Source organism: Ostrea edulis, chromosome 1, assembly GCF_947568905.1.
Source record: "Ostrea edulis chromosome 1, xbOstEdul1.1, whole genome shotgun sequence".
In the NCBI taxonomy this organism is placed as follows: Eukaryota; Metazoa; Mollusca; class Bivalvia; order Ostreida; family Ostreidae; genus Ostrea; species Ostrea edulis.
In genome coordinates this window covers 27,856,415-27,869,863 of record NC_079164.1, presented here as the reverse complement: position 1 = coordinate 27,869,863, position 13,449 = coordinate 27,856,415, and the positions used below count along the sequence as shown (strand labels likewise).

Genomic DNA, 13,449 nt, shown 5'->3' with positions numbered 1-13,449 from the left:
TTCATTTTAATAATCAGATCACAAAAATGTCCACCACAGAAAATGCTCATTATACAGTAACCTGATTTAATCAAATCAGATCCTTAATCCGCCCTGATAATATTATGCTATGTCGCTACAAATATTACTGCATGCAGTGGATCGAAAATCTTATTTTAACTGCGTTATATGGTAAACTGGAGTTACATGCATTAAAGAAGTAAGATGTATGATGGACAAACTGATGTAGTGTTAAAGTCGTACCGAACAGCCCTCAACTTTCTCCAGGAGGAAGGCCAGATTCTTTCTTGTTTCTTCCTCGGGGTTCTCATCCTCCTCTTTAACGGTTGGCTCCTCCACAATGGCTGACACAGAGATAAAAGATTATCAATAAAAATGTGTGTGGTCATATCATAAACATTTCCTTTTCTTACTTATACAGTTTAGTAAAAGCAGAAATGGTAACAACATATTGTAAATGACAACAGATTGTACACGACAGCAGAACGTATACTGTATGTGACAACAATCTCTACATGACAATAACATACTGTTACAGAACTTAACAACAGATTGTTGTGTGACACAGGGTTTGAAATTACCTCATGTCTGTAAGTCCGATACTAGTAAAGAACATGTCAGACTAATAAATTTTCTATGGCACTAATTCACACAGGCTAGCGAAAATCCAGATATCAATCTGACTTGAATTCGTAGAGATTTTAGCAAAATTGTCCGAGTCTTTTACATGTTTGAACTATTCATAATTGGTTGAATACCTGCTTTGTTTAGCATTTGTGTGACTATGACATGTTGACCTTCTAAACATGTGGAGGTTTATAAAAGGGGTTACGCAAACTCGAGTCTCTCTGAGGTTACATGTATTGTAAGCTTCTGAAGAAAACAAAATAAAGTATGGTTGTCTTTTTCTACAGTAGGTGTAAGAAACTGAAATGTTTGCAACTTTAAATTTTTTGGTTTGATTAAATACTCTTAATGAATTTATGATAATTATTTCATATATAATTATATAGTGAGTAGACTAGTGAAATGCTTTGCGGACTAGAGAATGCTTGAAAAAAGTTAATTTCGAACCCTGTGACAAGGCATTACCATGACAACAGATTGTTCCAGTTTCCCTACCTCTGTCGCTGACCAGGGACATCTCCATCATGGAGGACATCAGACTCTTCTGTTCTGTTAACATATGGCTAAGCTGGTACATCTCGCCCTCCAAAACTAAATTTATGTAGCAATGAAAGAAGAAAGTAATGAGAGTGCATTACAGAATGCATAAATACCTGTAAATGCAACATAAATACCTGTAAATGCAACATAATTTAGCTGTAAAGTATATCTTTTGAGATTTTTTTTATAGAGAATAATAGGCATGTAAAATTTATATTTTAATGATTTTGAAGTTGTGCTCTGTCAAGGAAAATATTTGGGATATCCTTGTTCCCATTCACCAAGAAAATACACATGCAGTTTACAAATACATGATATACAAATTTATACATAAATCAAAATCTTATTTCTTTTGATGTATTTTCAGTTTTGAAACTTCTTTACTTCCATTCAATATGCATGTATGTCACCAACATGTGATAGAAATGAACATTAAATATTCCTTTTGATTTAATCAGAAATATCTCATTTGAAATTCTTTGTTTCCATTCATTATGAAAGTGGAACCTTACTGATTTTGATATAATTTTGATCTGTAGTGAATAAATTACTTGAAATTTCTTTGGCTGTCTCTATGAATTGGGAGTAATTTTTGTAGACGTTTTTCTTTAGCGAGTGAGCAGTTTCGTCGGCTAAAATCTGTACTTTCTGTTTCATTGTGAGCAGTTCTTCCTCTCCACTCTGCGACAGCTTGCTGACAACTGAAATAACATCATGTCCGGTATATAACAAATATGTCCGATTCACGGCAACATGTAAAGTTCTTGATGTGGAATCTGACAACTTTATGATCCGCTCCGCTTTTCTACAAACCCTTGGCTGCTTTAGAGCAATTTTTGTAGCTTTGAGTGGCGCCCTCTAGCAGATGGAGAAAACAACCATGTTTGGATTACACCATGCTTATCCAATGAAAATGCATGTTTCAGCTACAGTACTGTTTAAAAGTTGTTTAGAAATGGCTGCACTCAGAGAGTAATGCAATGTGGTATGCAAATCATTAAAAAATAAAGTTAACTATCTCTTAATTGCATACTTGAAAAAGAAATCAATGAGAATATTATTTAGAAAATAAACATGTGGTGAACCCATGAAATACATGTAGTCTCTAAAAATAACCCCACGTGTGTTAGGTGAATTCCAAATTGAGGAAAATAGCTTTTACACAACTGTCCAAATCTGGGATAGATAGAACATAAAAACAATGAATTACAAGAGATGTTTGATATTAAACTTATGGTACTGTACTGTAGTAAATAAAATACACCTTTTAACGCAGATACAAGTCTGAACTGTGCACGTGATATCATTGGTTTGAATGTGTATTTGATACACGGCCGAGTGACAGTTGTAAATATTTACACATTCCTTTGTTTTGCACGTGATCTAACGTAACATGTTCTCTGATTGAGCAGTGGACTTTCCCTGCGTCCAATCATATGCTGAAAGTTGAGGCTACGAACATCTCACTAAATCTGCCAAGGGTTGTAGAGAAGTGGAGCGGATCGTAAACCCTTGGCTAGCGAAGATGTTGACGACTTGAATTTCTGCAACAGTATACGTCATCCTGAATATGCTTGTTACAAGCCTAATCTTGGTGAAATTTGACTGAACCACTGGCCTCTCCTTCCTCCTCCCCACTTAATTTTCACCACCCTCATTTCTCTCTCTCCCTTTCCATCTGACTAAATCATAATCCGAGATTCCTCTGACTCCTAACCCCGCTTTTATTTTGTGACTTCTGCGGGGGAGAGTCAGAGCGGACTCCATATTGAAAAGTGGGAATTCAGCGACACCAGCTGGTGTCGCTGCTTTACCTACCTCTTACAACTTTATTTCGCGGACCCATCTTCCAAGACGCAAGGATTCAGTTATCGGAAGATTATTCTACAAATACATCATGATTAATACGATGCTATCGCCGTTTAAACGATGGAATTTTGTGTTTACATGTGCTGACGTCATGCGCAAAGAAATCAAATGGCGAGGCGGCGATCTAATTCAAGTGATGCTCCATTTGTCGGTGTTAGGGCCGTTTAAACGGCGATAGCATCGTATTAATCATGATCTATTTATAGATTTATCTTCCGTTAACTGAATTCTCACGTCTTGGAAGATAGATCCGCGAAATAAAGTTCTAAGAGGTAGGTAAAGCAGCAACACCAGCTGGTGTCGTTGAATTCCCACTTTTCAATATGGAGTCCGCTCTGACTCTCCCCCGCACATGTCAAATATAAAAGCGGGGGTAAGAGTCAGAGGAATCTCGGATTAACTAAATCACAGCTACACTAAGATATGGATTTACAAGAAACAATACCCTTTTATTAGGTGATATCTTTAACAGAGTACCGATTTCTTGCCATACCTGATGTTCTCCGTCCAAACAAAGATTTAACAAAACGTATATTATAAGTGCTGTAGGTTTAGGAAATTCGGATTACATGACACACCCCTTTGTAAATGAAACCTACCAAATTAAATGATAACTAAGTTTCATTAGAGGTTATAAGACTTACAGTTGTCGGAATCAAATCCCTGGCTAGACAACACCCTTGCCAGACCATGGCTGGGCTCTGCCATCCCTGTCATATTTCTTCAGAATTAAACGTAAAATACAAACTGACAACGGGTCCAATTCCGTCTAAAACATAAAAAAATAATAATATTGAAATCATTAGTCTTTTGGATATTTTTCATTTCTATTCTTTAAGGTAGAAGTTTCATTTCACGATTTTCATAAAGTATATATTACTTTTTAAAAAGTATTACATTAGTTAGATCCCCGGAAACTTACTGTATACAAAGATCTTTTTAAAGTTAGTATGCCTATCATAATTTCCAGTTACATCGACCTGAGGGAGGGAGAAAAAAATCGGATGACAGATGCCAGGAACAGAAGATGACTCTTCCTCAAGTCTTTTCACAGCAGTCACAGAATTTCTGGACTCAAACATCCGATTAACACGGGTATATGTTCATTTACATTTATGCTTGCTACCACAAGGGTCGGCCGATGATGGGTGGGTGTAATGTCCTGATAAGTGTAATGACCTGATTGACCTGATGGGGTATAAAGTAATATTATTAAGGAAATAAACGTTGTATTGAAATAATTTTTGTTTCTTATATCTTGTTTTATCATTCTTTATGATATTAGAAAAGAAGAAATTACAAGAATTTATTTTAATACCCTTTTTATTGCATTTAGCAAAAGCAAAGGGTGTAATGTCCTGATAATTAGTGTAATGTCCTGATGAAGTATTTTACCAATCTGAACTGTAATGTTAAGTGTATATATTTATTTTTTGTAGTCATTATTTTGTATGAATAGTTATATTTAATATGTTGTAAAACATAATTATTAAATGTTGTTTAAACGAGTATTATAACGAGTTTTCTTCCGCGGTGGTGTAATGTCCTGATGAAGAATGACCTGATGAGATTTTCTGCGGTGTAATGTCCTGATGAAGATTGACCTGATAAGACGTGTCGTATAGCTTTATTACTTTAACAAGTTGATTTGAAAGTTATATGAAAGAAGTAGTATTTATATATTGATTATTTCTAAAGTTTTCATAAAGATTATTTTAATTTCGGCATTTTGAAAGGAGTATATTTGCTATTCGAAAAATTGGTATATTGAAATTATTTGTTTGTGTGTCGCATGCAATGTTTTAGGTCATACTTTTCATTTATTATTTCTAACGTTTATCTTAATTATTTATTCATTCATCCAATTCTGGCCTATGTTGGGCATACAAAATTCAAGAAGAAAAAAATCAAGATAAGTACACAATCACAAACAATATATGTTATGACATACATATGTACGATGCATGACAATATAAGATATATATAATTTACGAATTATACCAGAGTTATACATGTTTTTATCGTATGAACAGTGTTTATTATTATTCAAGTTCTTCTTTTGAAAATATTAATGAAAAATTACCAAGTAAAACGTTGTAATATTATACAAATCTTGCTTCATATTCGATAATCTTGATATTTGAATTCGATAATCTTGATATTTATATGCGGAAATTTTGATTTATATTTGACAATCTTGTTCAATTTTTCAAATATAAATAACAAGATTATCGAATATAAATCAAGATATGTATAAAACTGCAATATTAACTGCAATTTGTTATCTGTATTTGACGTGATAGTTTAAATTATTTTTGATGTTAACGAATTCTTTACTACCATTCATCCTTTAACTTCAGCGATTAGAGATGTGCCTTTGATATTCTGAAAATTAATTGCTAAATTGAAATTAATTTGTTTTTACATCGCGGTATTTCAGCCTTGAAGTCGAAATAAGCCAGGTATACGGTAGTTACTCACCATTACCAAATTATTTAGCTTGCGTCACTTGGACTATCGGGATTGGATACTTTATTTTCCTTTATCAACTTCTCCAAATTATAAGTATGCAAAATCATTGAATGCCAATTCTGTGTTGTTCCAATTTGGAAATCCATGCATAATAAAATAGTTTTTGTTTAATTTCATTCTACACACCAGCAGAAATTGAAACATTATTTTTAAAAAAGTTTTTTGACCTCTTACATGTTTTTGGTCAATGTTTTTTCCAGCTACATGAACATATGAATGTACATATTTATTTGATATAATTCAGGAAACAAATGTTTTGTCCAATGTTTCATTTCGCTCAGTACTATCACTATCTAAATTATGCAATCAACATATCATTATTAACATTAAACACATCTATCCTTTAATTTGAATTTATCAATAATACTCGTAACAGTTTTCATCATGTCATTCCAATATCAGGTCATTACACTTCTGCAAATTTAAAATAACAAAATAACTATGATCGTTAATTTATAAATCTTCGATTTTCTTTAAAAATATCATTTCAAAAAATTAATGTTTGTGAAAATATTCAATATAAAAACAAATAACGCCGAAAGAAGCTTTGTCTACTATAAAAACAGCACATCAGGACATTACTCTATAATCCTCTATCGTGTCATCAGGTCATTCGGATATCAGGACATTACACCCTAGGTTTAGTTGAAATCTAAAATAATAAAAAATAACCGGGTATTATTAAAAACAATAATTGAATATCATAAGATATATACCAACTCATATACATAAATGATTTGGGTGCATAAAACATCGTAGAAATATATCATTTTTGTAGAAATGTCCCATCAGGACATTACACTAAATATCAGGTCATTACACCCCTCGGGTTTGAAAATTATGAATTATAATGCATTAAGACGCATATAATTTTTTAAAATCATTATTATATGAAAGAAAGGTGTATATTTAATCAGAACAAATCTTAAAATATCATCTTTTTGATATATACTTCAGCGGAGATTGAATTATACCCCATCAGGTCAATCAGGTCATTACACTTATCAGGTCATTACACCGACCCGCCGATGATCAAATTAAAAAGAAAGTGATTGCATGCAAATTGTTTTTGAAAAATCCCCAGTGAGCTCGCACGCACAGCAGCGTGAGCATCCTTTATCACGCAAACACTATTTCATTGTTTATTCTCCCATTTTTTCCAGAATCTTTTGTATGGGATTGGCGTGGTAGGATTCGTGGTCGCTGTAAAAAATTCTGGATTGGTAAATGTTTATGTAATATTTAGAGGAAAGGAATGCCTTTATATCATATCATTGCTGTGTATGTATGCTTTAGTAGTTGGTAAATAGCTTCTTGGATCTAACGTTACTGTTTTGTATGCGCCCGACTTTAAATAAGGATAATTTAATTTGACAAATAACCCATACATGATACTTACTAGTGGTGTTTCAGTCATTGATTAGCCTAATAGAAAATTAGTCAATTGTTGGCACATTTTATGTGCTCGATTATGAATTAGTTTTTGAAGAATTTTGTTAATCATAATGGTGGCACTGTCACACATGGAAGCGAAAGACATCGGTCTAAATCCATACCTGGAGATTATAGCATGGTTGGATATAGACCTACTTTTGATTCAGATATATAAACAAAAGACCATTCATCAAAGAGAATCTTGATATGTCAGATATGAGCAAAGCCATGTGTTAATTATGTAGATAAAAACCGCTTTCAAAGGTAACTATTCAGTCTATTTTGGTAGTTACATAATTTCAAGATGTCTAATTATAATCAATGTTTAGTTAGTTACAGTAAACCAATCATCGATTATGACATTCTCACCGATTCCCATCACTAATACTTACTAATCATATACCTTTTCTGTCCCATCCCCCTTTCAAAAAAGTCTTAGCCACACTTTTTGATTAAGTGATTCTCAAATTAATTCCAGGAAAATTTTCACATTTCACCAGAAAAACTTCCGGTGCACTTATAAACATCCAAGTCCCTAAAGTTATTAAGTTGTCCTACAAAAATGAAATTTTTATTTTTACAAGTAGCCTCAAAGCATTTTCCATTCACTGTAGTTTAATTATCCAAAAACATTTCACCAGTGAGCAGATGGTTTGGAATTTTTTCAGATTTTTTTAGTTTGGAGTGTAGTGTAAATTGATAATTAATGTGACAGATTCATGTTTCATATATTATGCACATAGGCATAGCACTGCATATTGAAGACATTAATACTGTATATACATGTACATATATATATAGTTGTTTGCATTACACTTCTACAGACAAATTCCAGATTTATTCAACCAACCTATAGTTTAGTGTATTGATTTTCAAATGGTCATTTGCTAGAAAGGTCCTGAGTTAGCCTCAGGGCTCTAATTATACTCCATGAAACGAAGTTGCAAAGGGTATAATATTTTTGACCCGTCCGTCCGTCAGTCCCTTTCTTGTCAGCGCAACTCCTCTGAGACCGCTCAACAGAAATAGAATTTCGTGAAACTTTGTAGTGAATAAGGACACAATCTGATTAAAACCAGATCTTCAATCCACTCCTCTATCGACATGGCCAATAGAGGAGCAGATTGAAGATCTGGTTTTAATCAGATTGATAATTTATAGGAGTTATGTCCCTTCTGAATTTAAGATTTTGATCCCGCCTGTCCTTTTCTTGTCAGCGCAACTCCTCTAAGACTGTGCAACAGAATTACATGAAACTTTGTAGTTAATAAAGACTCACTGTGTAGATGTGGATATTCCCAGGAAATTCCGATTCAATAATTTTTATGGGAGTTATGCCTCTTTTGAACTTAGAATTTCGAGTCTCTCTGCCCTGTTCTTGCAGTAATGCATAGCATTATCATTCATTATGTGAGGCATTGTCAATCAATGTTGGAGCATGGGGTATGTGAGCTTGCTGACTTTTGCTCTTTTTCATTATATCTTGTTCACGGCACCAAATGTAGTATAAATAGGAGATGTAGGGGTCAGACAGGTTTGATCGCCGGTAGCCAGTTAGCTTAGTTGGTAGAACACATGACTTGATAATTCAGGGGGCCCGGGTTTGACTCCTGATCTGGTCTGTTGCATTTTCTCCCTGTTACATTTGGTGCTGTTGACCACCTTTGGATTTACAGGTGAAACTCCTAACAAGGGCAAAAAGAATCTTGGTTGTATGTGTCTTCGAGAGCAAAGACAAATCAAGGAGGGAGGAATGTAGTAATTAAGGGATATACGGACTGTGGATATCAGCATGGGTAGCTCAGTGGTTAGAGCACCTGACTAGTAATGCAGGGGTCCCGGGTTCAATTCCCGGGTCCCGTGGGGATGCGGGTTAGAACAGGTCCTCAGTACCCCGTGCTTGTCATAAAAGGCGAATAAATGGGGTGGTCCTTCAGATGAGGTCCGTCTCACAGCAGATGTGGCACGATAAAGATCCCTCTCTGATCAAAGGCCGTAAGCTCCGAGCATAGGCCTAAATTTTGCAGCCCTTCACCGGCTATTTTAGTGAAATATTCTCGAGAGGGATGTTAAACAATATTCAATCAATCAATTCCTGGTCCAGCCAAGACTTTCTTCTCTACCCTATATATACTACATAACAATACATGTATATATATGTATATACAGTATTGATTTCTTTAATAGATAAATGCACATGCAATATGCATTGCTATGCATATGTGCATAATACATGTTTATGAAACACGAGTCTGTCACAATAATGAATGCATCCAGCTCTTTGAGGATTATAAAAACAGTTATCCTTCTTCGATGAAAAATGAAAAACTCAGTTAGAATGTCAGTGGTCAAGTTTACGTCAGACCTACTCGCCAATAAATCCTGTAAATGAAATCTTGGGTAGTTAATGAAATTGATGGATGGTCATAGATTTGCTGCATCACCCACTTCCCCATTTTCAATTTAAATGACTGCATGTACAAAACATTATTGAATTCTCTGATATTATAATGATATTTTAAGCAATTATTACATAATGTATGTGTATTTGTATTTTAGACTCATCTCATTACTTGCGCATCAGATGTTCCTTTGAATTACATTGTGAGGAGAGTCCGAGTGAGAAGTTATGTGGAGGCAGTGGGGACTAGAGGAGTTGTTCATGTGCAGCATCGACCTTTCCTAAACATTATTCCAAACAGGTGGAGGCCCAGAAGTCATGGTGCTTATGCTATTGATGGATAACCCTACAAACTATTCAGTATAATTTCTCGCAGATCCCTAATATTCTTTTTTGAATGCACTTTCATAGGGTTATGATTGTTCAGTATTCTGTTGTGCATTTCAGTGTGTGATAATTTTTAATGACTTGGTTTTTTCCTGAATAATCATTAATCTTAATTGTTTTTCATAGTCTAATTCATGTTAAGCTTTATAATCAAAGCATGATATGCTTTTTCGTCGCTAGCCACGGTTACTGAGTCCGGTAGTACCTACCCTATCTCAAATAGACGTGGCTTGCGGCGATGGATATACGTACTTTTACAATCCAGTTGAAATAAGATTTACAGCTGTATGAATCTCATCTATCATACACTCCAGTACACACGTAGAGCATTAGAGTGTTTTGTAGTGGAGCAGAATTACTCATCCAGTTCTCATCAGATTGCCATGTTATTATGTGAAGAACACTTGATACAATAAAAAAATCCGCAAGTGGATTCATAGGTTAATATATATTTTTTGGCTTACATGTAGTTTGGTTGTGATGAGCAGATATATGAAATTCCTTAAACACAATGGACTAAGTCTTGTAAATTTGCTATGATGTTCAAAAGTTGGAATATATTACCTAGCTCTCCCTGTATACATACATGTATAACTCTATGTAAATTTTCCCTATTGTTTTGGACTTAATTGAGAAGTCATTGGAATATGGTAAATATTGTAATCATTTTACTTATAAAAACATAAATTTAGAGTTCATTTTCATAATTTAAAAAAAAGTTTATTTGTAGCAAGTCTCATTAAGCATACATCTATGTGCTTTCGTTTCAGTACAATTAGAGCTGGCCTTGGTGGACATCACACCACTGGGAAGCAAATGGCTTCAGGACACCATACTCCATAGAATAGTCTGGTTTCAACCCCTTGCTTTAACCGACTCCACTGTCCACTCCAATATTCTGTTTCATAAGGTATCACACTGTAGATGGTCGGCATATAGAAATATTCGATGTATGCAATGTATATGTCGTCTGTTGAATAACTTAAAAGATTTATCCAACATCCATTGGATAAAAGTATAGTTGATTTTTGCTTGCAAGAATATGACCTTAAACCTTGCACAAGCCAAATCTGAGATGAAGACAGAAGAAATTAAAAAATTAAGAGTAATTAGTGGATTCAAATTAATCAGCACAAGTATGCAAATAAATAAAACATTTAGAACATTGTAGTGTGATTGTTTATTTGCTTATCAGTTGAGTTGAAATGGTGTAAATACATACACCATTTCAACTCGTTGGATAAATCAAATATAAATGGCACTGTAGAGATCCTCTATATCAACTGTGAACAACAGACATAATCAATTTGTGTGTATTCTTGTCATATTTCCCGGTCACCAAGTTTGGTTCCATTCCTACAACTTTATACAACCCTAATTTTCTGTATTATATTTCCCGGGCACTAAGTTTGGTTCCATTCCTATAACTTTATATAACCCTAATTTTCTTTATCAATAAAAGACATTGTATCAATTAATATCTGGAAATTTTCAGTACTTCAGACGGCAGAGTGTAAACGAGTGTTTAGTGCAACAGGGGATGTGTACAGTTACAGTCTTGACTCCAGAACAATTGAAAACTTTATCTGACCCTCAACAGCAAATGCTGAAGAAACTGCTCAGTCATCAAAAGACAGCAACTGAAAAGGAACAAGGCATGTGGAAAATTCACAAAGAGAAGAACGAGTGGACTCTTCCATACCGAATCAAGACTATTATCTTTTCCCCTATTAATTTCTGGAGAAAAATCAGAAGAAAATTCTTTAAATAATAGTTGTTTTTAGCATAAGTAACAATGCCGTGTGTGAATTTTAAATTGATTTAGATGTAAGTACATGTATATTTTGTTAAGGAATAACAGCAACTTCTATTCATTTCTATACAATATAATGTAAATTGGGGCAATTTATGCTTTATAAATAATATATTATGTAGAAATTGCTTTCATTCCTTGTCATTTGATTGGGTAAAATGCATTTGATGTAATTTGACAGTTATAAAGATAATTTTAATTCTATATGATGCAGAGCAATATTGCCATAGCAACAAAATGAAAACAGGAGTTATATGTACAGTGTAATGTGACAATTAAAACGTTGATAATGTCAATTGAAACAAGTACAAATTGCATTTTACAAGTGAAATTGAATTATACAATTTTAACACAATCAAGGTTTATGAGATACTGTTTTAAAGGAAAATAAAATACAAGTAAAATATTGATTTAAAGAAAATATTTATTCCATGCAAAGCAATACAAAATGTATAACTGACTAATGTTTCAGTATATGCATACACCATATCATACATGTGGTAAACGAGATGAACATGACACGCATGTCAGAAACCTTTTTGACACGCATGTCAGAAACCTTAAAAAGTTAATTGCAGCTATACGTCAACATAGACAGGATTTCAAAGAATTTAGGAAAAGGCATCAAGGATCGGGGGGGGGGGGGGGGGGGGGGGGGGGGGGGGGGGAATGGGAATATCACTATAAGATGCAGTCACTCTTTTTTAAATTAATAATTATTACATCAAGAAATACACTGCTAAACATCGTCTTAATCATAGTGTGGCTCACCCTCTACCTAAGGTGCATCAGCTGACTTGATGGTATTCAAATTATGAGCTGGACATGAAGAGGGACAGATGGACAAACATGATCGCCATACCATACCTCCCATCTTAGACGGACGAACAAAAATGCAGAATAGTCTTATAACAGGAATACTGTGCAAATAGGCCATCCATCCTCGCAATTTTAAGGTTTTGTAATTAAGTACCTCCACACAAATCCTGTTTAAGTGGAAGTATGCAATCTGATTAAAATAAGATCTTTGATTCGCTCCGTTATTGTTATGTCGCTTTGTGTAGCAACATAGATGCACAATAACGGAACGGATCAAAGATCTTATTTTAATCAGATTGGGAAGTACATAATCACAAAACCTAATTGACACAAGGATTGTGTGGCAATACGTAATCGTACAACCTTGACATTGTGAGGATAAAGGCCACCTTTTTTTTGAAAAATGCTAACAAATACATGTAAATGTGGACATGTCCATTTCAACCCAAGATACCACCCAGATAGCATGACTACGTTGGCCCAACGTTGGCTAATGGTTGGACCGTTGGCCGATGGTTGGCGTTGGCTAAACAACGTTGGCCCAACATCGGACCAATGTCAACATATCACGTTCATACTCTGATGCCGGGGTTAGTCGGGAATACAACATTGGCCCAACGTTGTAATATTGTGACTAATTAATTGCCGGAGTATGTTGTCAACACAATGCTGGCCCAACATTGGGCCAATGTCAACTTATCACTTTCATACTGGTACCGAGGTTAGTTGGGAATACAACATTGGCCCAACATTGTAAGATTGTGATGAAATTCGACTAAAAAATAGATTTTGATATCTATATTTATGACACACAAATGCGCATGACTCGCATGTTTTGAAGAAGAGGATGATGAGTTAATTAAAATAAGCTACGTATATATAGAATGTATAATTGATTTGAAATATTTATAATTTTTGTAAAATATATGCATACATAATTGATTTCTTTTTTAGAAAACATATTAAAAAATTAACATACATTCAATTATCATTTGTGCAGGGATGAAAATTAACCTTGCATATCAAA

At 34.2% G+C, this 13,449-nt stretch overlaps 2 protein-coding genes across 2 annotated transcripts in view; one reads left to right on the top strand and one right to left on the bottom strand.

Annotated features, from left to right (window-relative positions):
* Positions 1 to 3,805, bottom strand: part of LOC125663880 (exocyst complex component 8-like) — a 30,268-nt gene extending 26,463 nt beyond the window's left edge. The window contains exons 1-4 of the mRNA XM_056158970.1: positions 3,681 to 3,805; positions 1,719 to 1,868; positions 1,123 to 1,218; positions 244 to 344 (exon numbers count right to left, since the gene is read on the bottom strand). Coding sequence (XP_056014945.1) covers positions 244 to 344; positions 1,123 to 1,218; positions 1,719 to 1,868; positions 3,681 to 3,753 — 420 coding nt within the window. The 5' untranslated portion in view covers positions 3,754 to 3,805. The remainder of the gene's footprint in view (positions 1 to 243; positions 345 to 1,122; positions 1,219 to 1,718; positions 1,869 to 3,680) is intronic.
* A 168-nt stretch (positions 3,806 to 3,973) lies between these two features.
* LOC125663881 (protein C3orf33 homolog) lies at positions 3,974 to 12,024 on the top strand. Its single transcript, XM_048896304.2, has 5 exons — positions 3,974 to 4,131; positions 6,732 to 6,791; positions 9,562 to 9,724; positions 10,561 to 10,700; positions 11,286 to 12,024. The coding sequence occupies exons 1-5, from the start codon at positions 4,048 to 4,050 to the stop codon at positions 11,559 to 11,561; spliced, it is 723 nt and encodes a 240-aa protein (XP_048752261.1). The 5' UTR covers positions 3,974 to 4,047; the 3' UTR covers positions 11,562 to 12,024.
* The last annotated feature ends 1,425 nt before the right edge of the window (positions 12,025 to 13,449 follow it).

Coding starts and splice junctions, on each gene's coding strand:
- LOC125663881 (XM_048896304.2), top strand. CDS start 4,048: ATGCCAGGAACAGAAGATGACTCTTCCTCAAGTCTTTTCACAGCAGTC. Junction 6,792..9,561: donor CTGTAAAAAATTCTGGATTG/GTAAATGTTTAT, acceptor TTTGTATTTTAG/ACTCATCTCATTACTTGCGC. Junction 9,725..10,560: donor GTGGAGGCCCAGAAGTCATG/GTGCTTATGCTA, acceptor CTTTCGTTTCAG/TACAATTAGAGCTGGCCTTG.